We start from the raw sequence: 25,212 nt of genomic DNA, 5'->3' as shown, positions 1-25,212 counted from the left end.
CCAGCATTGCATCATGAATCAATTCCAGCTTCACACACTCTAGATCAAGCCTATGACCACATGAGGCTTTGGGGGGACATTCAGACCCAAACCATAACACTTCATTTTTACTTTTTCAAATAAACTTTATCACTGCTTTTGGCTCATTTCATTCAATTCTTTGATACAAGAAGAACCTGGAATCCAACCCCAGAAGGAGAGACGAGCAGCCCCAAACCTGGTAATGTTTAATTGTGAGCCATTTTTAGATGAAGCTACCCGATAACCGACAGATACATTTTCAGAGAAAACACATTAAATAATTTACAGTTCCATACAGTCTCTGGGGAAAACTGGTAAGATAAAGTATTTTTCATAAATACTCAGGAAAGAAAACATGTTGAGCCAGTCTAGTAAGTTAGGGGACTCAAAAAAGGAAAAACTGGCATGCTGTTTCTCTCTTCTGCAAGGACTTGTTGCTCCACTGTTCACTAGGCTATGACCCTGAGAAGTGTTAGGTTCAGAAAGGGTCAGCCGGCAAGTACCACCTCCTCTGCTTTTCCTCAGTGCTCAGGCCATAGCTTCCTATTTTAGCGTCCATCACACTGTATTACGGTGCTCACCCATAAAGAATGATCTGGATTTGGTTCAGTATCTCCTACTAGATCATGAGTTAGCCTAAGGACCTCTTCTCATTTATTTTGTCTTCCTAAGGGAAATTCCAGGAATCTAGAAGCTTCTGTTTAGTATGTAAATTACAAAGAAGGACTGGCATCTTCCAACTGAATGTGAACCCTTTTAGTGCTGCGATGAGGTCAATGGGATGCGTGTCCTTGTGTCTTTAAGGGATGGCTACAAAGTGAACAGAGCCACCCTCTGAAGAGCTATTAGGAAGGCTGGAGAGAGCTGAAGCTCTGACCCACATTTCATTTTTAAGAGGCCTACCATCTTCCTGCTGAGTCATTCCTTTCTTATCTCAGCCTCTCTTGGCAGCTCTCTTTTTAACTCTTGTTCTTTGAGAGCAAATTCTTGTTCCTCTATTTTAGTTGAGTGGCTCAAAATTTACAGACTCAGCTTTCTTTGATTTGCTGCTTTTCTCCGGGAGCTGTGTGTTTACCAGACTTGCTTTAAGAAGAATGTCTAGTTTTTCCTAATACTGTAATGATCTTGAGTTTTAGCTGTGGTGGCCCTATCCTTATTTTGGATTTCCATACCTTCCTTAAGCTGTAATATTTCCTCTCCATCAGTGCTTCAGTTTTTGAATGGTTGAACTCAGAATTGTATCTGACAGTCCACAGCTCAGATTCTAGTTTGTCACTTAATTAAAAGGCTTATGATCTTTTGCTCTCAATTAATACTTCAATGGGCCTGCTCAACAGTGAAATATATTCAGTTGCTATATTTATTATCTTTAATCAGGAATTAGGTAGGCGGATTGTCCTGGTGACATTAAAAGAGCACCGGGCATTTGTTTGGGAGAGGGGAGAAAAGGAATAATTGTGCTATAACTCAAGTCCTGTCCTGAAAGAGAGGAAAAATATCTTTTTCCTTCTACCAACCCTAAGTATATTGTGTAGGGCTCTCAAAATTCAGATTAGTAAGAGAAAATTTATTTAACATAAATTTTCATGTGACACAGGCATCTTCATAAAGAAATAAAGACCTGAAGAGGTAGTAATATTAAAGACAGCTAAGTGAGATAGAAATTAATATGTAGTCAGAGAGGGATTGGGCCCTTGAGAAAGTCAGCACAGAAAAATAAAGACATCAGAATCGTGGCTGGAGGCAAATCTGAAGAGAGGCAGGCCTCAGGATGGACATCCAATAGCCAGACCCGAAGCCTCCCCTCCTTAGAGATAAACAGCAGCTCGAGATTGTACTGTAATTAGCATCACCTAGTCCAGTGGGCTCAGCCAGGCATCAGACACATAAGCAGATGCCCAGAACGTTCGGACCCGTACTCTCTTCCCTTCTTAAAAATGCCTTTGTTCTTTCCATGTACTCTGGCTACATGACTCATTTCCCTTATTGGATCAATATTAGCTAAGTGGCTATGATATAGGAGAGCTATAACTCCCAATCTATTAAATGTCAGATGTGCCAAATTCATGGCCTCTGAAATTGAAGAATGAATTCCAAGGGACAAAGGAGGTGAAGACTAGGAAAGGTTTATTGAGAGATAGCTCTTGAGAGACAGGAGAGGTCCTGAAAGTGGGTTGGACCCTAGGCCTTTGGTCAGGGGTAGTTTATACAGAAAAGTCACAATGTGGATACAATGTGGGTCAAACTACAATCAACCTATGGGATTACAAGTATACCCGCTTAGCTAATATTGATCCAGTAGGGAAGTGAGGCACCTAGCTAGGGTATATGTCTGGCTTCATTAACCATGGCTTATCTATGACTTCTGAAACAGAGACATTTTTGGGAAGGGGTAGGTCCAGATATTCTGCTCACTCACTTGGGGATCTGATGCCTATCTGCACTTAATGGTCTAGGTGGTACTAATTACAATATAATCTCAATTCATTGTTTATCCCTTAGGAGGCATGTAGGTCTGGCCACTGTGTTTTTATCTTGGGCCTGGCCTTCTTCAGGATGGCCTTGAACTCACAGGCCCATCTTCCTGCCTCAGCCTCCTAAATACTGGGATTACAGGTATGAGCCACCATGCCTAGCTGTCTTTATTTTTTTCTGCTGACTTCCTTGAACACCTAGGCCCTCCTTGACTATATATTTATTTCTACCTAACTTAGCTGCCTATAATAGCTATACTTGTAATCCTATAGGTTGATTGTAGTTTGAGTCACATTGGACCGACATTGTGATTTTGCTGTATAACTTACCCCTGACAAAGGGCCTTAGTGGCCACCCACCCAGGACCCCTCCTGGAAATCTAGGAGCTATTCTTATTCTTACTTCCAATGAACTCTTCTAACTTCCTTCTTTGGTTCACGACTTCATTCTTCAATGTTGTAAGACCACAAACTGAGCTCATTTGACATCTAGCAGGTTGGGAGTTATGTTTTCCTTATATCAGTTCAACCCAAGTATTATCTGAAGTGGTTTTGATCAAGAGTGGAAAGGCATAGAAAAATGTGACAAGGCGAAAGGGTATGATGTAATGCTAACAACTTGGGGGAAAGTTAGCAAGTCCTGTTCAGATTCTTCTTAGCATCTTCTTTGATGTTCCTTTCCTCCAAACATCCGGTGGGGGCATCTCTCCAATGAGGGCCTTATGATCTGCTTCAGGGAAGGCCAGAAAAATCCTTCCTAGGTTTTGTGACCTGTTTCAGGGAAGAAGGGAGGGGTGGTCATTGACCCTCCTGGTTCTATGGTTTTCTCAAATCTCTTCAGTTTAAAATATTCAGTACAGCAAGGTGCTCCATTTTTGGGCACTAGTTTCTAAAACTGTCATCTCCATGTAAGTTCCAAATATAAATCAATATCTCAATGACAGCTTAATCCCAATAGCCACAATGTTGCTTGGAGTTAAAAGGACTTGTTTTGTTTGTTTGTTTGTTTTTTGCCTTACATGACATCTCAATCCTTCCTTTTGAAGCATCTGATTCTTTTCTTGTTAATATCTGGCCCATATCCACATGAGTCAGTGCTCTGCTCCCAGGTTTACTGAGAGGCCCAGGGGCTGCCTCTGCTCTTGCTGGTTACTGTCTCACACCTGTTTTCTTACCTAGAGAAACAGTATTGCTGAGTTTGTTCATGCTTTCCAGATTCTAGCCTGCACCACAGTATGTACATTCTTGTCTTTCCCTATTTTGCCCTCTCTGTTCATCTATTCCTGTCTTCACAATTCAAATGACAACCTCGTACTACAGTGGCAGTCTTTTTGGAAGGTACTGTTGTAAAACAGTGTAGATCTCCTTCCTCTTTACACAGAAAAACTAATGTCTTTTGTGGTCAAAAGAAAATTAGTAGCAGCTGAAAGTAGAATTTTAATGACACTAAAACCTAATTGTTATTCAGCTTTAACTTTAAATCCTACCTCCTCTTCCACAAATTCCTGTTAATTCATCAGCTAAATAATGTGGCTGCTACTAAAGATTCTGACACCTAATTCTCTGCCTGTGCAGGTTTATTGCCAGAGTGAAAAATACCTTGTCTTTTTACTTTCATTTTTAAAAACAAGCTTAATGAAAATATAAAATATTGTTTAGGATTTATCTAAGAAGATGTGGCAGCTTCTCTGAGAAATGGTTGCGTGAGGAGATATGAATCAAATTTGGAAGTCTTCTCTCCTAATTTAAGCCATTATTTGAATAAGTGTAGGCTGATTAGTCAGGAGAATATCATTCTATCTATATTTTAAACTATAACCCAATCCATTTTATTAGAGATTGATATGAATAATTTTTGATAAGTCAACGGATTAGAAATTCACTGTGTAACCAGATAAACTGTGATGGTAGTTGTCCTTGCAGTGGGTTGGGTTTGCAAAATTTCCTACACATAGTGGATTTTCATCTGAGGCCTGAGCCTAACCCTGCAATTCTGATAGATGTTGTTGAAAAGTGGGAATATTTATAAGAATAGCAGTAGCACTTCATAATTGTTGAATCAGCAATAGAGATACCTTCCAGGTGTAGGAAGTGCTATAGTTCTGACTACCTGTGTAGTTCATCCCTATGTTTATAAGATCCTGGGTGTAGTTCACAGAATAATTTAATTCAAGTACAGTTAGATGGCAGAAGGCTCTTCTGGACTCCATCAGATTAGTCAATAATTGATATAGTTCAGGGTGAGGAAGGCTTTGCCCAATTAGAAAGTTCAAATGCATAAAAGAAAAAGGAGCCAGAAGATGTAATCACTTTCAGACAGGACTAAAAGAACAAGATTAAAAGAACACTTTGACAGTCCTAGATTGATGTCATCTTTCTCACTAACTTCTCATAAATTATTGCTTAATGTAATCCAGCCATGAGTTTGACTCTTATACCCAAATTGCAAACAAATTTCCATGGCTGAGTAATATATAAGCAGTGCCTAACCTTTTTTTTTTTTTTGGTACTGGGGATCGAACTCGGGTCCCTGTGTTTGCGAGGCAGGCAGCAGAACCACTGAGCTAAATCTCCAGTTTTTTTTCTGGTTGTTCAGTGTTGCAATCAAACCCAGAACATGGTTGATGCTAGGTAAGCACTCTGCCACCGAGATGCACCCTTACTCAGCCCAATGCTTGACTTCTTGACCGGATTTGAGGACATCATAGAATCACTTTTGGTTACTTTAAGGTTCTGGTAGTATAAAATCCTATTACTGGTCTGTTTATAATAACTATCTTTATCAGTGTTCAGGAGGGTATGTTGGTCTTTTACATCAAGTTTTCCCTTTGAAATTTTAGCTTTTAAAAAGAAAAAAATCAGAATTTTCCTTCTCTTCTCTTTCCTCAGCTTCTCCCTCCCGATGGGGAAAGAAAAAGAAAAAGAAAAAAAACCCCTCCAAACAGGATGTTAAAAGTCAAGGTGAATATCTCTCTGGACTAATTGGGCAGTTTCTTGGCTACTTTCAAATGATTGTGTTTAGATTCACTTACCATTCCTATCAGTCGTGGGCCCAGCAGGAAACATAAGGCCCAGGCAGAAATCTGTAGAGAATTTAACAAAGGGACTCAGTAACTAACAAAGGATGTTGAGGTATCCAAGGTCTAACTACAGCAGGAAGCTGAAGAATCAAAGAAAGCAAATAATATTTTTTTAAAAAGCAGAAGTGTCTAGGGACCGGGGTTTTAGCTCAGTGGTTCCTATGCCTACCCCACAAGTACAAGGTCCTGTGTTCAATCCCTGGTACCAAAAGAAACCCCCCAAAAACAAAAAAGCAGAAGTGTCTTTTCAACAAGTGATGTTGGGTGTCTACATGCAGAAGAATGAAATTGGACCCCCATCTCACACCATACATGAAAATCAACTCAAAACAAAGACCTAAAACTGTAAAACTACTAGAAGGAAAAATAGGAGAAAATATTCTTGACATTTTTCTTGGTTAAGATTTTTTCAGGTTGACACAGAAGTCCAGGCAATTAAGAGCAAAGTCAGATAAGTGCCATTGCATCAAACTAAAATGTTTCTGCGTATCAAGGAAAAACTCAAAAGGAGTGAATGGGAAAATTATTTGCAAATTATTTACCTGATAAGGGGCTAATATCAAAAATATATAAGGAATAAATCCAAATCATTAGCAGAAACAAAATGCAACAAAAAATCAACCCAATTACAAATGAAACAAAGAATCTGAATAGATATTTTTCTAAAGAAGACGTACAGATGGCTAACAGAAATATGGAAAGGTGCTCAACATCACCAGTTATCAGGAAAACGAATGTTGGCAAGGATATGGAGAAAAGGGAACTTTTGAACTCTCTTGAATATAAATTAGTACAGCCATTATGGAAAACAGTATGAGTTTCCTTTTAAAATATTAAAAATTAAACAAAATAAAAAAATACTAAAAATAAAACTAGTATATGACCAAGCAATCCTATTCCTGGGTACATATCCAAAAGAAATTAAATCAGGATCTTTAAGAGGAATTTGTGCTCTCATGTCGATTGCAGCAGTATTCATGATGACCAAGATATGGAAATAACCTAGTACATCAACAGTTGAATGGATAAAGAAAAAAATGTAGCATATATAAATATTATTCAGTTTTTAAAAGAAGGAGAATTCTGCCATTTGTAATATCATGAATGAATCTGGAGGACATTATACTAAGTAAAATAAATAAATCAGATTCTGAAAGACAGAATATGATCTCATATGTTGAATTTTTTAAAGAAAAGTAAAACTGACAATAACAGAGAATAGAATGATAATTTCCAGGGACTTTGGGGAGGGTGAAATGGAGAGACATTGATCAAAGTGTACAAAGTTTCAAGAAAAATAAATAAGTTCTGAAGATCTAATATATAGTATGATGACCATAGTTAATAATACTGTATTGTATATTTATATTTACTAAGAGTGTAGATTTTTTGCACTTGCCAGGCAGGTGAGGCACCACTGAGCTACATCCCCGGACCCCTAAGACTATAGATTTTAAGTACACACACAAAAACACACATAAAAAGAAGGAAGAAAGGAAGAAAGAAAGATACAGGAAAAGTAATTATTTGAGGTGAATAATATATTAATAAGCTTTATTACAATGATCATTTCACAATGTATATTTATGTCAAAACATCAAACTGTATACCTGAACTGTATATAATTTTCAGCAGTTATACCAAAGTAAAGCTGAAAAACAAACAAACAAACAACTAAGAAAAGCTTCATGACATTGGTTTTGGCAATGATTTTTTGGGATATGACACTAAAATCACAGGCAATAAACATACAAATAGGTAAATTGGACTACATCAAAGCTAAAATATGCTATGCCTCAAAGATTACAATCGACAGAGGGAAAACACAACCTATGGTTTAGAATAAACTACTTATAACCAAACCTTTGCTAGAGGGCTAGTTTAAAAAATATATAAAGAACTCATAACTTAAAGAACAAAAACCAATTTAAAGTGGGGAAAGACTTGAAGGACTTTGGAGATTTTTCCAAAGAAGATGTAAAGATGAGCAATAAGCATCATAATCATTAGGAGAATGTACTGTATGAGGTTCATACCCATCAGGCTGGCTCCTCTCACAAAACAGAAAGTAACAAGTGTTGGTGAGGAAGTGGAGAAACTGGAAACCTTGTGCACTGTTGTTGGGAATGTAAAAAGTTGCAGACATTGCAGAAAATTTATATGATGGTTCTTCAAAAGAAATTAAATATAGAGTTACTACATAACCTAGCAATTCCATGTTTGTATATGTACCCTCAAAAAAGTAAAAGGGGAATCTCACAGAGGTGTTTTCACACTCTCTTTTTTTTTTTGGTACTGGGGATCGAACTCAGTACCTTGTGCTTGCCAGGCAGGTGCTGTGTTGCTGAGCTATATCCCTGGCCCTCACACCCATGTTTGTAGCAGTATTATTTACAATCACCAAAAAGTAGAAGCATTTCAAGTGTTTATTGATAGTTAATGGACAAGTGAGATGTGAAACACATGCAGTGGAATATTATTCAGCCTTAAAAAAGAAGACGATTTTTTTTTTTGATACCAGGAATCAAACTCAGGGCCTCTCACTTTCTAGACAGGCGCTGTGCCACTGAGCTACATCCCAGGCCCTGGAAGACAGTTCTGACACATGCTGCAACATACAGGAGCCTTAAAGACATTATGCTAAATGAAATAGCCAGTCACAAAAGGGCAAATACTATGTGGTTCTACTTGCATGGGGTACTCAAACTAGTCAAAGTCACAGAGACAGGAAGGAAGATGAGAGAAATAGGAAGTGTTTAATGAACACAGAGTTTCAGTTTAGCAAGATGAAAAAGTTCAGGAGATGGATGGTAGTGGTGATTGCAAAACAATATCAATATACTTAATGTCATTGGCTTACACTCTTAAGCATGGTTACTTCATAAATTATATATTAATATGTATTTCACCACATTTTCTTAAGAAAGCATAGCATTAAGAGCAACTCAGTATTTTAGAGGTGAAAGGAAAATTTCTCCAAAATGATTTTTTTCCAAAAAATTTGTAAAAGCTGTAAATCACTTTCCAAACAAGTTCATAGTCAAGGTGGACTCTTGAGTAATTTGATTTGGTCAAGAAACAAAAATCAAAGCAAAGAATCTAGGTGTGGTGGTGCACACCTGTGATCCCAGCACTCAGGAGGCTGAGGCAAGGATCATTCAAGGCCAGGCTGGGCTACATAGTGAGTTTAAGGCCAGCCTGAACTGCATAGTGAGACTCGGTCTCAAAAAACAAACCAACAAACAAAACTAAAACCAAAAACTGAAAACATAACAAACTGAGTTGCTTTGGAGGATGTCAATAATTAATGAACCTTGAAAAATGCCCTAAATCTCTGGTTATTGAATAATGAAAATATTGTGCATATACAGAACTTTTTGTATCTGCAAGACTTTATAAATCAGATAAATAATCTGAACACGAATTTACTCACCTGACTATCTAAAGGCTGTGCAGGGCAAAGGCCAAACTTCCATCTTATTCTTCTGATGATTATAGATTTTTGTTCTCCAGAAATGTATGTTGCCAAGATAATGTCCTATGATTTACTAAAAGGCCTTGCAGCAGTGTGATTTCTCTCTTTAGCATCCTCTTTCCACTTTGAACTTCTGATGTTTGATTGGAAAGAAAAGAATTTCAAAGCCACTTTTTATCTATTGGTAATTTTTCATGCAAGTATGGCTCTTATCATAATCATTATTATTTCCATGTGCATCCCAGACTTTTTTTTTTTGGTACCGGGGATCGAAATCGGGTCCTCGCTCTTGCGCATCAGGCGGCGAAACCACTGAGCTGAATCCCCGGCCCCCAGGCTTTTTAATATTTTTAGTGGTTTGCATCCTGATGACCATAAGGAAGGCAGGAGTGCTACCCAGGCCGTGCTCCATAAAGCAGAGAAGGATGTCCAGCCATAGCATCCACGAGGCCCACTTGGTGAACAGGGAGGCTGCTATAGCAACAGTGAGGATGTGAGGCTCTTTCTCTTTCACAGATTCCAAAGGACCTGCTTTCTGTCATTCACTTTAGAAACTTCCCATGAGTGTTACTTGCTAGGATAGTTTGTGTGTCAACTTGACTGGGCCAACAGGCTCCAGATATTTGATCAAACGTTCTGGGTGTATCTGTGAAGGTATTATGGGATGAGATTAGCATATGAATAGGTAGACTGAAGAAAGTAGATTACCCTCCTTAATATGGGGGCTTCAGCCAATCAATAGACCTGAATAAAACAAAAAGGCTGAGTAAGTGGGAAATTCTGCTAACTGCTTGATCTGAGACTTTGATATTTCCCTGCCCTTGGACTAGAACTTATACTACCATATGTCTGGTTCTTAGGCTTTCAGACTTGTACGAGAAGTGTGCCGCCTGCTCTGCTGGGTCTCTAGTTTGCCAAGTGAAGATTGTAAACCTCTTAGCCTTCATAATGGCATAAACTAATTCCTTACTCCATCTGTCTGTGTACCTGCATATTTATCGTGTATCATATCTATCATCTATCTATCTACCTATCTATCTATCATCTGACTTATCTTATACTTTTCTCTCCCCAGACCAATGTTCTCTCCCCCGAGGTCTCCCCTGGACTGGTCAGGGGCATTGAGTCCAGGAGTGAGCTCTCTGCATTGTAGATGGGATTGGTGTCCTGCATGCTGTCCCCTCCTCAGTGCCTCCCTGAGAGCCTGCAAGATAATGCCAGAGCAATCAAGTGGAATTCATCTCCTCTTGATTACTTTTAATCTATTGTTTTCCGTATTCTGCTGCCCAACTGTCTGAGTTACTTTTCTTGTTGCTGAGACAAAATACCCAACACCCAAATTTAAAGGAGGAAAGGTTCATTTGGCTCACAGTTCTTAGAGGTTCAGTCCATAGTTGGCTGGCTCCAAGGCAGGGTGGCATGGCAGAGGGGCATTGCAGAGGAGAAACAGTTCATGGCAGGCAGAAAGCAGCAAAAAAGTGGAGTAGCAAAGCAGCACACAATAGTCAGGAACAACAGCAGCCCCCTTTCCGACCCTTATATTTTATCTAGGCTACCCGCCCTTAAGGTGGATATCATTCATGCTCAGGTTGGGGGACACTTAATCCTAGCATTACACCATAAATCAATCCCAGCATCACATACATCACATCCAGCCACCTCTGAAAAGCTGCACCTATGACCTCATGAGGCTTTGGGAGGACATCTAGACACAAGTCATAACACCAACCATATACAAATTCCTTATAAAAAGAGACCAAATTGGGGAGGCTGATGAAAGAGGATGGCACGATGGATCCCTGACTGGGTAACTTGGTGATTTTGCAAGACCCTTTCTCAAAATGAAAAATTATAAAAGGGCTGGGGATGTAGCTCAGTGTGAAAGCCTTGGGTTCAATCCTTGGGGAGGGGGGACCTTAGCTATTTTTGTGTCTGCAGGGCTTGAAGCAGCAAACCCTTCTGCTTATGGTAGTGGGGCCTTCTAGGTTGTAAGCAATTGGTGATAAGGATGACATGGCTGTGCTCTGTGGTTTATGCTGGAGCTTGTGTGATTTGCTCTTCCACAAAGGACTGCAGTTGCACACCTGCTCTTTAGTAACTGAAGTATGTTGCTGTTTTCAGACTGGCTGGCCGTGATAGGATTTCTTGGCCATTTCATCCCCTTGTCTTCTATTTGCTCTTTCTTTTGTTTTTATTATTCAGTACCATTGGGATGCTTTGGTTATTAAACCTGGGATCTCTCAAGCTCTCTTTCCTTCCTGCCACCCATGCTGATAATTTCTTCCTGAATTCCTCCTGGCATAATATCCTCAAGTCCTTATATTGTCATCCAAAATATTTTATAGAGTCCCTCTGCTCATCATTTTTAATCATTTTGATCTTAAGTCTTTGTGACATCCCTGATGAAAACCAGTTTTCTGTGGGTTAAAGTTATCTGAGCTAGAAATTCTCAGTAATCCCCACATAGTCCCCTGCTCAGATTTTATTCACAAGTTGATGCTTGAAATTCTTTTGTAAGAACTCTTCATTGGCTTGACTTTCCTGACTTAGACTCTGAGCTTTTAAGGTGATGTTTGCCCAGACTGCCATTTTTATCTTTTATCTCAACACCAGTGTCTAATCCAGGTTAACTGTTACCGGGGCTCACCCCAAAATGCCTTTTATATCTGCTAGAAGAGATATTACTTGGCTCAAAGTCCTTCCTGGACTTTATTGGATCCCATTAGTTCAACTAATTGTGACAATAATAATGGGAATACAGTTAATTTCTGCCAGGGTAATAATAAATTCCTCATTTGTTGTACCATCTTTTCCCAGCTTCCTACATAATCATTATGGGGTCCAACGTGTTTGTGTGACATTTTGTTGAAAGGCCCCTCCCTGCTATTTTGGATCAAGACCCCAGAAGATAGTCCCACAGACTCTATTGCTCCCTTTTAGCCCTGATGGCACTGAAACTAAATGATTATATAATTATTTACCTACCGTCTATAGACCTACTAGGATTTTATTAAGCGATAAGCTTCTTTTCCTATGAAGAATCATTCCTTCTTCATAGAAAGAGATAAAAAAAACATAAAAAGATAATGTAATGCATCAAATCATTTCAAAGTTAAGGTTCTCCTCCATAAAGTTTTACTAAAGCAGATAGAAGTACAGTGTTTGGATTAAGGACTTAGGCTGGGAAACTAGACTCTCCTTTTGAGTACTGGCTTTGTTACTGTCTGAAAAAGTGGGTTGAGTGGGTAACATGACCTTTTTACATTTATTTTTCCTCATCTGTAGTATGGAAACATGAATCTTGACCTTGCATGTGCTGGTATGGATTAAATGAGTTAATATACATAAAACACATAGAACATTCCCTGAACATAGTAATCACTCATAAATATTAGCTGTGGTTGTATTTTAGTTGTTATAGTTATATCAGTGATACCTTCTGTTGCCTATCTTCCTTTCTCATTTCATGGTTTTCTGTAAAAACTGTAGTGTTTTATAAAATAAAACCAAACCATGAACTCAAGATGCTGCCATCTCAACATGCCTGAGAAGCACTGTTTTGTTTTGTTTTTTCCTCTTTTTCACAGACGGCTGGGGAGAAGGTGTAGGAACAAAAAGGGGAAGGAGATGTACATTCTTTCCCTTGCCCCATAACCACAATCCTGGGCAGATACTCTTTACAAATTTAGGCAACAGGCGCTCATCTTGCCTTTTCTTTCCATTCTCAGTAGGAAAGGATTCATACCAGAGTGCTGAATGCAGTGAGGAAAGACCCCAGTTGAGCACAGAAGTTTCAGCAGGAAGACAGACCTTGTAATCACACTCAACACTGCCACCCTCACTCATTCATTTCCTGTTACACATTATTCTTTGCAGTACTTGATTTTTTTAAATACAGCAATTGGTGTATTTTCACAAAATGTGACTTTATCAAGTGGAACATAACCTGATATAATGCTGAAACTGTGGCTAACTATGAACTAGAAGCTTGTACTATATCTAACACATGCCAAAATATCAGTGTGTTAAAAAACATGAAATACTTCATGGTGCTTCAGTGAGTTCTCTGTGGCTCCTTGAGGCAGTATGGAGCACACTGAAGGAGAAGAAAGAAAGAAAACCAAACAAAAAGAAAAGTTAGAGGTAAGAGTTGATAATAGCACCAAGGAAAAGCTACTGAGTAGCTAAAATTGGTATTTAGCATCTTTTTTTTCCCCCCTCCGTACTGGGGGTTGAACTCAGGACCTTGTGCTTTCGAGACAGGCATGGTGCCACTGAGCTAAATTCCCAGCCTGGTATTTAGTATCTTCTTTCCAATTTAAGTTCTTTGTTCCCTCAGTTCTCCCCTAACGACTCCCTGTTCTTGATCTCCTCTCAAGGCAGTGCCTCTCAGGCGCCTCTCTCTCTCTCTCTCTCTCTCTCTCTCTCTCTCTCTCTCTGCAACTCTGTTTTCACTTTCCTCCCAACAAAGCTGAGAAGGACTCAGGGTTATCACAGAAGATCCTGCCTGCTGGGGGACCCCAGCTCACTGCCTTGGCTCTCCACTTCCCTAGGCTCTGTGCCTACAAGAAATTCTGGAGAAACAAATTCACATGTTTAGGGAAAGTAAAGCATGCATGGTTAAGATCAGGGGCTTTTTGGTTTGGATACATATGTGGCTAAGAAAAAAAAGAAATAAAAAGAGAAAAGAAGGGAAGGGAAGGAAAGGAAGAAAAGGAAAGGGAGGGGGTGTAGGCACGTACATGACTAGGTAACTTATTTAACATCTTTGATCTTCCTTCTCCTTTGTAAAGTGATGATATAAATTACTTTTTCAGAGAAAAGTTCAAACAACTAAATGAGATGTGTATATTCCATGTAGCACAGACCTATAATCCTAGCACTCTGAGAGGCTGAGGCAGGAGGACTGAAAGTTGAAGCCAGTAAGGGCAATTTAATGACTTAGAGAGACCTTGTCTTAAAATAAAATAAAAATGTGCTGGTAGCTCACTGTGAAGGCCCTGAGTTTATGTAGCACAGGCCTGGTTTACAGTAAGCAATGAATAAATGGAAGCGATTACTCATGCTTTGTACTGATGGGAAGAGTTTAGACAAAATACTTTTTCTCACCTCCTTTCTCTTTAATTTTTTCTTCTCTATCTAGAAAATAAATTAAAATTTTTTTTATTCATTAAGTTTATTTGTACATTTTAGGTATACAATATGATGACATTCATCATTGGGAATTTGTATCTTTACATGATATCTCTTGATTCTTATTTTTTCCCCCTTCCGCTGCCCTCCCTTCAACCCCTCCATCCCTCCCTATTTACAAAGACTTTGTTTCCATTGTTTCATTTTCTCATATTAATTCCATTCCCTTCTTTCCTTTCCCCTACCCGTCCCACTTCTCTTCCCCTTTAGACCTTTCTTTGTTTTATAAAGACAAAGCCTTCTACTTTGATGTTCAGAATCCCAAAGTAAGGATTTTATTAGTAAAATTCCAACCTACAGAGCCTAAGGTAAACTAGGAAGAGCAAAGACTGAGCAACAAGAAGTTTGGACTCAAATCCTACCCTGCTGCTAACAAGTCAGGCAATTCTGGGAAATCACTGGTCCTGAGGGTCACCCATTTGTTCTATAAAAGGAAGAGTTTGTTTTAATGTGGACTTCTGGATTCCTTCGGATTCTAATATGCTTTGATATTTTATGAAAACAATTCTCTGAGTAATTTTTTTGATACTAGGGGTTAAATCCAGGGCATTCACAGTGAGCTACAAGCCCCTTTTTGTTCTATTCTGAGACAAGATCTCTCTAAGTCACTAAATTGCCCAGGCTGGCTTTAACTTGAGATCCTCCTGCCTCAGCCTTCACCCTGCTAGGATTACAGGCATATGCCACCACACCCAGTTTGTATTAATTCTTTTAAAAAAAATCTATCTATTTATTTATTTATTTTTGGTACCGGGGATCGAACTTGGGTCCTTGCGCTTGCGCAGCAGGCAGCAAAACCACTGAGCTAAATCCCCGGCCTGTATTAATTCTTAAAAACCTAGACTGATATATTTTTCCTTCTGAGATCTCTTATTGTGTAGCTTTATCTTGTTTCACATGTTTTTCTTCACCTGTGAAAGTGGTAGTTGAAGGCATTGGTTGAAGGCAGTGGTAGGCTGTGGCATTGGTTATTTTGGGATTGGATTTCAGTACTACCCCATGACTTTTGCCCAGTTATTTAACTTCCCTGAGCCTCATATGTTAAGTGATGACAGAGGTAGATGTGAAGACAAAAAAAAAAAAAAAGAAGCCAAATACTTAGAAATATGTATGTAAACCCAGAGACTAAGATTTATCATCTTGTAGGGCATTGCCTAGTTTTGTGTCTAACTTGGCAAACCTATTTCTGAATGTCTTTCCTCATGGAGTCCTAATATTTCGGTACCATTTTACTCATTTCCTTATTAATTAATGAGTTGAGCAGAATCTCTCACATGTTTCTTGTTTTTGAGAATCTTTATTTTTTAAAATTTCTTGAAATTATTCTTTGACAAGTCCTAATTCTGCATTAAGACACTTCTCTCAATAGATTGACATTAGCAAGGCCAGTTTTGCTAGAATGCTGATTAAGTTATTTAAAACACACACACACACACACACACACTCACACACAAATTGCATGCACATGCACTGGGCTTGCATTTTATATCTTCTAACCAGTTCCTTCCTATTGCAGTTATTTGGAGCCAGGCCTTTTGGGGGTGGCTGTGGGGATGAATCCCTTGGAGGAATCTGCCTGGGGAAAGAAGCAAGATGAACGAAGCAGAAAGACATACTTTCAATGCAGCCTTTACATTTATGACTAGCGAGATAATGAAGGAAGGTAATTCTGAAAGCTTTATGTCAGTTTTAACGGTCCCTCAAGCACTGAGAAAGATAATAGTCAATGGATGGTGTCCATAAGGATTTTTTCTCCTTCTCCCCTGACAGCCATTGACAGAATCATTTTGTATTTGCAACTGCTGTCACTGAAGCGTGGAGAAAAGGCCCTGTAAGGCCAGGAGGATGAGGGCGACTTCCCTGCAAGGATCTTTATTGTCATCACTACAGCAGTAATGGTTACTATAATTTTCATTCCACTTTTCTATGGAGTGTCTACTTTGCGGAGCTTAAGGCTATGGGATTTGGGTCACGAAAATCACACTAGCACGATCATCTTTTGTATTCTCGCAAAGAATATTTTCTAAAACTGCAGAAAGAACCTATGCAGCAAGATTAAAATAATTACCAATGCAGGTCACTTGACTAATACAATTATTTATGGGATGCTAATAGCGTTTCAGGGGCTCTCAGATACAGTGTCAATTTGACAGTCATTTTTTCCTCTTTTTCTGTGGATCCGAAAGGACAGGGCTTATCATTTCGGGGAGTGGGGAAATGTAAATTATTTGCAAATTAGCTCGCAGAAGTCGCCTCCTAGTTTCTCTTAATTATCCACAATTAAGCCATAAGGACAAGTCATGCCTTCTATTTCATTTCTGCACAGCCTCAGCTCCGAGCACCAAGCTCTGCAGTTACATTTCGGTGTCACTAGCTTTCTTATAGACATCACTGGGGACCTCACACCCTTCCAAAGTATGAGTCTGCCAAAGAATCCTTTGTGAACCAAGCCGGACAGACGCACCTGTGATCCAGGGTGGGCTCAAAAAGCTCTAAGGGGCGGTGTGTGTGTGTATGTGTGTGTGTGTGTGTGTGTGTGTGTGTGTGTGTGTCTCGAGGTGGGAGAAAGACATCTGAAGACAAAAGGTGGAGAAAAAAGGTAGAAACGAGAAAGACAAGCAAAAAGAAGTATAGCTAGCGACTGGGCGGACTAACAAGAGAAAATTAACAAAGAGCCAGACAGGAAAAAAAAAAAAAAAAAAAAAAAAAATCAAAGTCTGAGCGCTAGGGGAGCCCGCGCAGAGGGTCAGGGACTACAGCGCCCAGAATCCCTCGCGGCTCCACCTCCCCGGCGCCAGTCTCCTAGGCGACCAAGTTAAACAAGATGGCGGCCTCCTGGAAAGATCCCCCGGGTTCGAGCTTGCTCTCTCTCAAGAGACGTTTGGGCACTTTATCAACTGGAGGCCCATCGAGACCGTTAGGCTCAGAAAAAGGACTTCAGTCTTGTTGGTCTCAATTTTCCACGGGACAGAGGCCGAAAGGTACTTTCAACAGAGCCTCCTCTCACTTGCTCCAGCAGCTCATTCGCCGCCCTCCGGACGAAGAACACGGAGAAGGGGAATCCGGGGAGTCCTCAAAGTCCGAAATGCTGGATTTGGAGGTGGGCCTTTCCCCCTAGTCTTTTCGCTCTGGCTTTCTTCTCCAGCCCTCAGGCCTTGCTGCTTCCCCGCGGCTCCCTAACGCGCCCCACACCCGCTGCAGCTGAGCTCACTTAGGTTCGAGCGCCTCTTCAGATGGCTTCAAGGCCACCCTTTTTACTTCCTTTTTCTGTCAGCACATTACTCTTACCCGTTTCTTTATTCCCTGTTTTAAATATCTCAAAATATCTTTCCTTTTCATGAACACATTTGGCTACTTATGAATAGTTACCCAGCATCGTTATGAAAAGTTATAGTTGTGTTTTTTTTTTTTTTTTTTTTTTTTGGTACCGGGGATCGAACTCGGGTCCTTGTGCTTACGCAGCAGGCGGCGAAACCACTGAGCTAGATCCCCAGCCCAAGAATAGAAGTTTTGACTATAGCATTTTCATAATTACACCTTGACAAAATTATTACTTTATTGTGAATAGACAGAGTTCATCTTTGGCATCCCCAAGATCTGTTTCCTAGAACTGTGAAGTACTAGAACACTGTACCAAATCTGGGGTCCATTCATCTTGGGGTGCTCCTTCAAAGAGTATGTGACTTAAAAGTTTTATATGTATATTACTTCTGCCAGGGGTATGTGCTTTATGTAAACAATACATACACATACACACAGACACAAGAAGGAGCCATAGAATGTTCAGCCAGTTCCCTGTAGGAGTATTTTAATTATTTATTTTTTGTATATCCTTTTATTGGTACATTTTAGGTGTACAATATAATGACATTCATCATTGGAGATATGCACCTTTACATACTCTCTTGGTTCTTATTTTTTCCCATTTCCCCTGCCCTCCCTTCAACCCCTCCATCCTTCCCTATTTACAAAGACTTTGTTTCCATTTTTTCATTTTCTCATATTAGTTCCATTCCTTTCTTTCCTTTCCCATACCCCTCCCCCTTCCCCTTGCCCTTTGCCCCTTTTCTTCCTATCACACATTATCTATTATACCTTTTAGTCCTTATTTACACTTTCAGTTTCTCACACTAGAGAAACTATTCAGTATTTACACGTGTGTCTTGTTTATTTCACTTAAGAATATCACCTCCATGCGCATCCATTTAGCAATAAATGCCTCTAATTTCTCGGTTTTGATGGCTGAGTAGTACTTGTAGGAGTATTTTAGAATGGGAAGTGTTCCGAACATTCCCACTTGTATTACTTGGGGTAGTGAAATTGTTTTTCATATTAATACTGATTCTCTGTTTTCTACTATACTTCCTTTAGCCACCACTCATTTATTCCACTTATTTTTACACTTACTATCTTCCTGTTTCTTTCTTACCCGGCCATCTTGTTCCTTTCTACTTCTCATCACATTACTTTCTTCTCTTGGTTTCTAATAAAATGTTTGCTTTCTTTCAAAAACATGTATTGTTTTGTTTCTTTTCAGTACTGTTAGGTTTTCCTCCTTGTTTTGGCTACCACATTCATAGTATAAATTGTTTATAGTATAGATTCTTTTCAGAAGTAGATATAATAAGGGGAAATAGAATGTTTCCAATATCTCCATTCTGTGTATTCTTCTGACTTTCTCTTTGAGCATCTTTCTATCTTAATCACCTTTCTTCCTTGAAGTCAAACATGTTTATTTTTGTTATGCCTGTTTACCTTCACAAACTCCTTTCCTGTTTTGTCTTCTTAGTCTCCCTTTTAACCTGCAAATAGTTTCTGTTATTCTGATTCTACTATTATCCATTTACACTCTTCTCTTACTTCAAGCCCTCTTTTGTGATGTCCCTTGGCTCTCTTTGAATATTTGTCTCATCTTTCATCTTGTCTTTTCTTTTTCCTCCTATCCGAGCTGCTTCCACTCTTAATTTTGCTCTAAATTGACCATTGAAAGTTATTACTTACTTTGTTGACTTAGTTTGCTGCCTTTAACAGCCATTATTGCAAAACTGTAACAGTGTTTTTGCAACTTTGAAATGTTTGTGTGGTTTCTACCAGCTTCCATCTCAGAGGAATTCACAAATGAACCACCATATACTTTATTATTCTAATTAACACATGGTCCTCAGCTATGGGGTTCATTAGTACCGTTGTTAATCTGTCTTTCAGCATGCCATTAACAACCCATAGACAGAGTTGACCTGAAGTAGTTATTTTCCTTTTTGGATTGCAGGATGTCTTTGGAAGAAGTTCATTATTTTTTTCACTTACATATAAACATTAATGTTTGTTTTGTATTTCCACATTCTTTTGGAGTTTTCATAGTATTATATGAAAAACAGTAAGTTTTAAAATGCTGAATCAACTGAACTGTTTTGAAAAGAAACACTTGGATGTTCATGTTTAATGGTTTATTTTTCATGTCTTAGTCTGGTTAAAAGTTATAATGCTGTGATGGCATAATGTTTATTGAGTATTCACAGTGCAACCAATCTCAAACTTCAGAAGCCCTTATGAGTTGAAGGGAGGCAGTATAGACTAGCTGTTCGAAGAACTGCCTACAGAAACAAGGATTTACTTTTGAGACTTGGTTTAGCCTTTTGTTAGGAAATCTTGAACAAGTTACTTAAGTTGCCTATGTTTCATCAGTAGTGGGGGGATTGTAAAAATACCTATCCCATAAGGTGAGAATTAAGTGAGATCCTGTATATAGAAAGCTTAGCATAATATTGATACTAAAACAAATATTAGCTTACATGTTTTTATCAACTAATTATATCCCACTGAGTAATTAATTTAGCCTTCATTAAGCAAACACTTATGGGATGATTGCTAAATAGGAAGCATTCTTTGACTATATACAGCCAAAATGTCTGGGCCCAAAATTTGATTCATGAAAACCAGTCTTTGCCTGTAATCAAGTGTGGAAAATAATGCCTACTCATGGGATAGTTATGGACATCGAATTTAATGAAAACCTCTATATTAAAGGTCTTAATATAGTGTCTCTTACAGAGTAGGCTCTCAAAAATTATAGGTATAATAAATCACAGGCCTAGTGATAGAAGATAAGAACATGATTGAGAACATACATGGTCCCTGCTCTCAAAAGGAGATAAAAATGTGAGTAAATCATAGCAATTCAGTATCTGTACTCTTATATCCAGAGATGTGCACAGATGACAACTCGATTGTAGGGATTAGGGGAAGTGGACTCAGTAGGGGTGGAGAGGTGAGCTGTGGGCAGGTGGATGGCAGTTTTTCCTCCTCAAGAATTATAGGTCAGAGCAGAAAGAAGCACTTGGGGTAGGGCTCTGTGCTGTTGTACTGACATAGACTTGGGTCTCTAAGCAGTATGGGACTGCTCTGATGGCCAGGTGGGGTGAGATAGGATAGCTGAGACTCTGAGAAGATTCTAGCAATATCTAGGGGAGAGTGAGAAGAGTCTGGATTAAGATAGTCACAGTGAGAATGGAAGGGAAGCTAAAGATGAAACACTTAAAATATTTAAGATGGGATACTCACTAATTAAATATTAGACATCTGGGCTGACTGTTAGGCCGATGACATGAATTGGGGGCCAGAGGGGGATAGTCTGGTCATTGTGTGCAGTAGGAATCAAGAGCAGATGGAGTTGTGCCTTAAGGAGGTGGATATAGGAAGCATATGACTGGAAATAAGTGGAGGAGTCTCAGAGTAGGAGACCTAGAGACCTTAGCAGCAGAGCCTGTTGATATCATCCAGGAAGACAAGGGAAGGGAAGGGAAGGAACCAGAACAGAAGCCCAGGGATACAGGTTTTTCACTGGCAGGCAGATGAAGAATCAGCAAAGGAAATTGGAAAGGACTGGTCAGAGGAATAGGAAAAGAAAGAAGAACTATATGGAAAGCCAAGACAAAAAGAGCCTCAGAAACATGGGAATGGGTTGAGCTGCCAGTAGGTTAAGTGGAAAGAGGACTAAGAAGTGCCCATTCACTGTGCCTTTGAAGAAGGTATGGAACTGCCAAAGCATAGGAAAGGAGGTGTGAGGGGATTGCTGTGTGGGGTCTTGCCTTGAGAATTAGGGAAGGTACTAATAGTGTGGCTCATCTCCCTGTTAGGCATCCACTTACTATGGAATGACTCCTGTCCAGAAAATGGGGGTGAATTTGAGGGTCTAGGTGGAACAAAAGACAGTGGACCTTTATTCAGAAAAGAGAGTATCTTTCCTATCTTGTGAATAGGTTGATTGGTATAGTTGCGTGAAACATTAAGATGTGGAATTTCTGTCATCAGAACATAGTAACTCATTTATTGGAAACACTTGCTATGTTGTAGGCACTGTGCTAAGAGCTTTATATACATTTTAAAAGTTCTTCCCAAAACATCAAAGGAGATATAGAGAAGGAAAGACTTTCCCTTTATCCTCCTAGCTGTGATAGTTGGGTCCATGAACTAAACCAAAAATAGGCAGATTAACATGGCAATAGGTTTACAAATTTACTAATTTTTAATATTACATGCATAGAAGCATCATAGGAAAAAAGTGAATACTCTCCATAAAGCAGTGAAATTTGAAAGCTTATATAACATGTTAAGAGGCTATTCAAGGCAGAGTAAATGTTTTTCAGGAAAGACGCATGGGCTCTTAGAAGAATAGATAGAAGATACAATAGTTCCTAACAGAGTTTTTCTGAGTGTGGTGCCAAGCTCTCTTCTCCTCTGCTGTGATAAGGATCAATCTTCTCTGGCTGATGAAACTCCCAGGGAGGGGATTTATGACAATTGAGTTCCTTTTGGAGGGTCTGTCTTTAGGTAGATAAAAGGAGTTCAGAGAAAGCTTCTTCTTCCATTTGCTGTTTTTCAAGTGCCTTTAGCTCAAAACAATCAATACACCAAAGCAACATACTTTGGGGTGTTGTGTCCAAAACTCCTTCAAAGAAAATAACATTTCCTATTTATAGATGAAGATATGCGAAGGTTTAGAGAAAACCTTAGCTCCCCAGAGTCACATATCTAAAATGGCAGAGATGAGGTTCAAACCATGCCTGCCCAGTTCCAATATAGAATTGTGCTATCTTCCATATAGACAGCATTCCTGTGATCTGTGGAAATCTTCGGGTGGGCTCTTTAAGTAGCCCAAGCCTACAATACTTACGCCCTCAGTACCAGCAGCTAGGGCAGTGTTGTTGGCTCCTGAATCAATAGAGACGGCCCAGAAAAAATATATTTTGCAGTAGTTCATATCCTCGTCGTGGCTAGGTACATAGATGTGACTGGTGTATTTTCTATTGCCACATTGATGTCAGTGTTAATGTGTTGGTCATTATAGCATTGGAGGCACCACAAACATAACACCCACATGTTATTTCTTCTGTCATTATTAAGAGAGAGCATATTGGTTGACCATTGGTTCATAGGATGTCTATATAGACTAAGGGCCAATCTCCTTATGGAAATGACTAGTACCCTTTTAATAAGTCTTGTAAATTACATATATCCAGAAAAAATAGCCAAAAAGAAGTGAACTGAGGACCTGTTTTCTTCATCAACAATACTAGATTTAGAGAATTAATTGCCTTCAGTTGATGTAACCATCCTTTGGGGTGTGGGAAAGCATTAAAGATAGAATTGCCCAGGGGTCAGGTATATTTGGGGTTTTATTTGATCTCTATCAGACTTACTGCCTCTACGAGGCAAGGTAACCTCTAAACCGTAGTTTCTTCATCTTTAAAATGGACATAAGAATACCTACATGAGGGTTGAAAATGGGTTAACAAGTTGATCCTTAAGAATTCTTCCATAGTGGGCCAAGGATTTAGCTTAGTGGTTCTGCTACCTGCCTCGCAAGAGCAAGGTTCCGAGTTCAATCCCTGGTACCAAAAGAAAAAAAAAAAAAAGAGAGAGAGAATTCTTCCACGGTGCTTGGAATGGGGAATTGATCAATGATAAAAATCACCATTGATACTAATGCTTCAACAAGTACTGTATTCACTCAACTTTGAATAACTAATACAAGTGACCACATGAAAAATCAAGGACAGTAAAAACAGTAATTATATAGATATTATTAAATTATATATAGTATTATGTGTCCTCAACATAGAATTTTCTTTGGAAATGGTAAATTGTATACATTTGCTCAGGGTATAAATATACATATATTCCTAAATAAGTGCTGGATATGACAGGTTAGTTTTTTTTTTCCTAATGGTAGTCCTTTCTTTGTCTACCACTATTTTTTTTTTTTCAGGAGGAATTTGATGGGGTCCTGACAGAAGAGGCTGTGGCCCAGGCACTCCATGAATTGGGGCGCTCGGGCTCTGGGACTGAGCAGGTCTACCTCCACTTAACTTTATCAGTGAGTATAACAGGCTCATCTTAGGCTGACTACCTCTTGACACTGCCTAGACCATGGCCATTTTTGTTGGTACTCATAGCTTTTGTGATAGCAGCAAAATCTCAAGGGCTTGCATTTGATGGAAACTGATGATAAGAGATATTTATGTAAATAGTGGACTTCAAAGACTCTGGCCAGTCCAGTAATCAGGCCCCCAAATTCCTTTGTTCCCATTCTCTTCACACTCTAGTTCTTTCACCTTAAGTAGTCTATATTATAGTAATCAGTGCTTTTTCCCAGGAGGTTGAATTTGATTCTGTACAACCAACCAAAAACCTTAAGAATTTTTTCTCTGATCAGTGAAAGAAACACTGAAATTTATATCTGAATCCAAGGGAACCAAGTATTTTGGTATTGACTTTCCCCTTAAGTATGTCAAGAAATAAGTAGCTTTGAGCTATATTTTCTTTCTAATAGATACCTCTCATTGGAGAAAAAAAATCTATTGTTATTCATCAGTTTTCAAGATTTTATTCTGAGTCTTAGAATGACACAAAATCTTAGCTCCAAGTTTATCCTAAAAAAGCACTCTTCAGAGTTCAGCTTCTTTCCTTGTGTCGTTACAGTCCTAGCAAAGTAATTTAACTCTTTTTGCTCCCTCAAATTGTAAAATGTTAAATTCTCGGAGATCTGCAAACATAGATACATGTGTTAAAAAAAAAAAAGCACACTGATAGGCATGGTAGCGTGGACCTGTAATCTCAGCACTTGGGAGGGTGAGATAGGAGGACTGCCTCGTGTTTGAGGTCAGGTTGGGTTACATAGTGATTTCAAGGTCAGCCTGGAATCCGTACTGAGACCTTGTCTCAGAAAACCAAAGAAAAAGAAAAAGAAAAAAAGCACACAAACTTTATTGTAGCACCATGTTTGGTTTCATGATTGGTAAATTCATTGCAAGACTGTCTTGGGTTTAATTGGTAAGCTATTCAAGGAATATTAAGCTGTTTTCACCTGTGTCATGATTTGTCCTTTGAAGTCAGCACATTAAGGTTATAATCTTTTACTCCTATCACTTTATATAACATTATTCACTGATGACTCAGCCAGTCAGACAATAACGTACAGGGAATACCCTATGCAAATGCACTCTGTTAGCTATCAGAATGATATAATTCCAGCAGCCTATACAGTCCCACACAAGTCCCTTTCAATCAATATTCTACTTATGCATGTAGTGCCATGCCTTAAATTGATCTACCAAGAAAGCAATCCTTTGAATCTTATTCCAGCTGAAGGGACTGAAGCTTGACTTACTTTGCCACTGACCTCATTACATTTGAGATATTACATGTTGAACTACCTGGCCTTATTAACCTGTCTTACTGAATACACTTTCTGGTTCAATGACACCCCCCCTTTTATCTTACTTACATTATACATTTTTAAATTTCTTCTTATTGTGTAGATATCTTTTCTCCTTCTAAGTCATACATTTCTTAAGGGCACAATATATCTCTATTTTATCATTTTATTTTGAACCATGCCAAGCTCAGTGATGTCTAGTACATAGTATATATTCAGTATTGATTACTCTTTTAGCAGTCTACATTAAAC

The 25,212-nt window shown here is 39.0% G+C and overlaps 1 protein-coding gene across 4 annotated transcripts in view; it reads left to right on the top strand.

Moving 5' to 3' along the window:
• The window catches only part of Lrguk (leucine rich repeats and guanylate kinase domain containing), a 137,070-nt gene that overhangs the window by 34,985 nt on the left and 76,873 nt on the right, over window positions 1–25,212 (top strand). For 2 of the 4 annotated variants that reach the window (XM_021237592.2, XM_021237591.2), the window contains exons 1-2: window positions 15,561–17,343; window positions 23,512–23,619. In XM_021237592.2, coding sequence (XP_021093251.1) covers window positions 17,068–17,343; window positions 23,512–23,619 — 384 coding nt within the window. In that variant the 5' untranslated portion in view covers window positions 15,561–17,067. Of the gene's footprint in view, window positions 1–15,560; window positions 17,344–23,511; window positions 23,620–25,212 lie in introns of those variants that run through there. The other 2 variants (XM_087204411.1, XM_087204410.1) reach the window with 1 other exon arrangement.

The sequence above is a fragment of the Heterocephalus glaber genome, unplaced genomic scaffold, assembly GCF_053883595.1.
Source record: "Heterocephalus glaber isolate CG9 unplaced genomic scaffold, H.glaber_assembly_v1.0 deba00000546, whole genome shotgun sequence".
In the NCBI taxonomy this organism is placed as follows: Eukaryota; Metazoa; Chordata; class Mammalia; order Rodentia; family Bathyergidae; genus Heterocephalus; species Heterocephalus glaber.
Note: the sequence above shows the minus strand (reverse complement) of the source record. Positions and strands in the feature narration are given on the sequence as shown.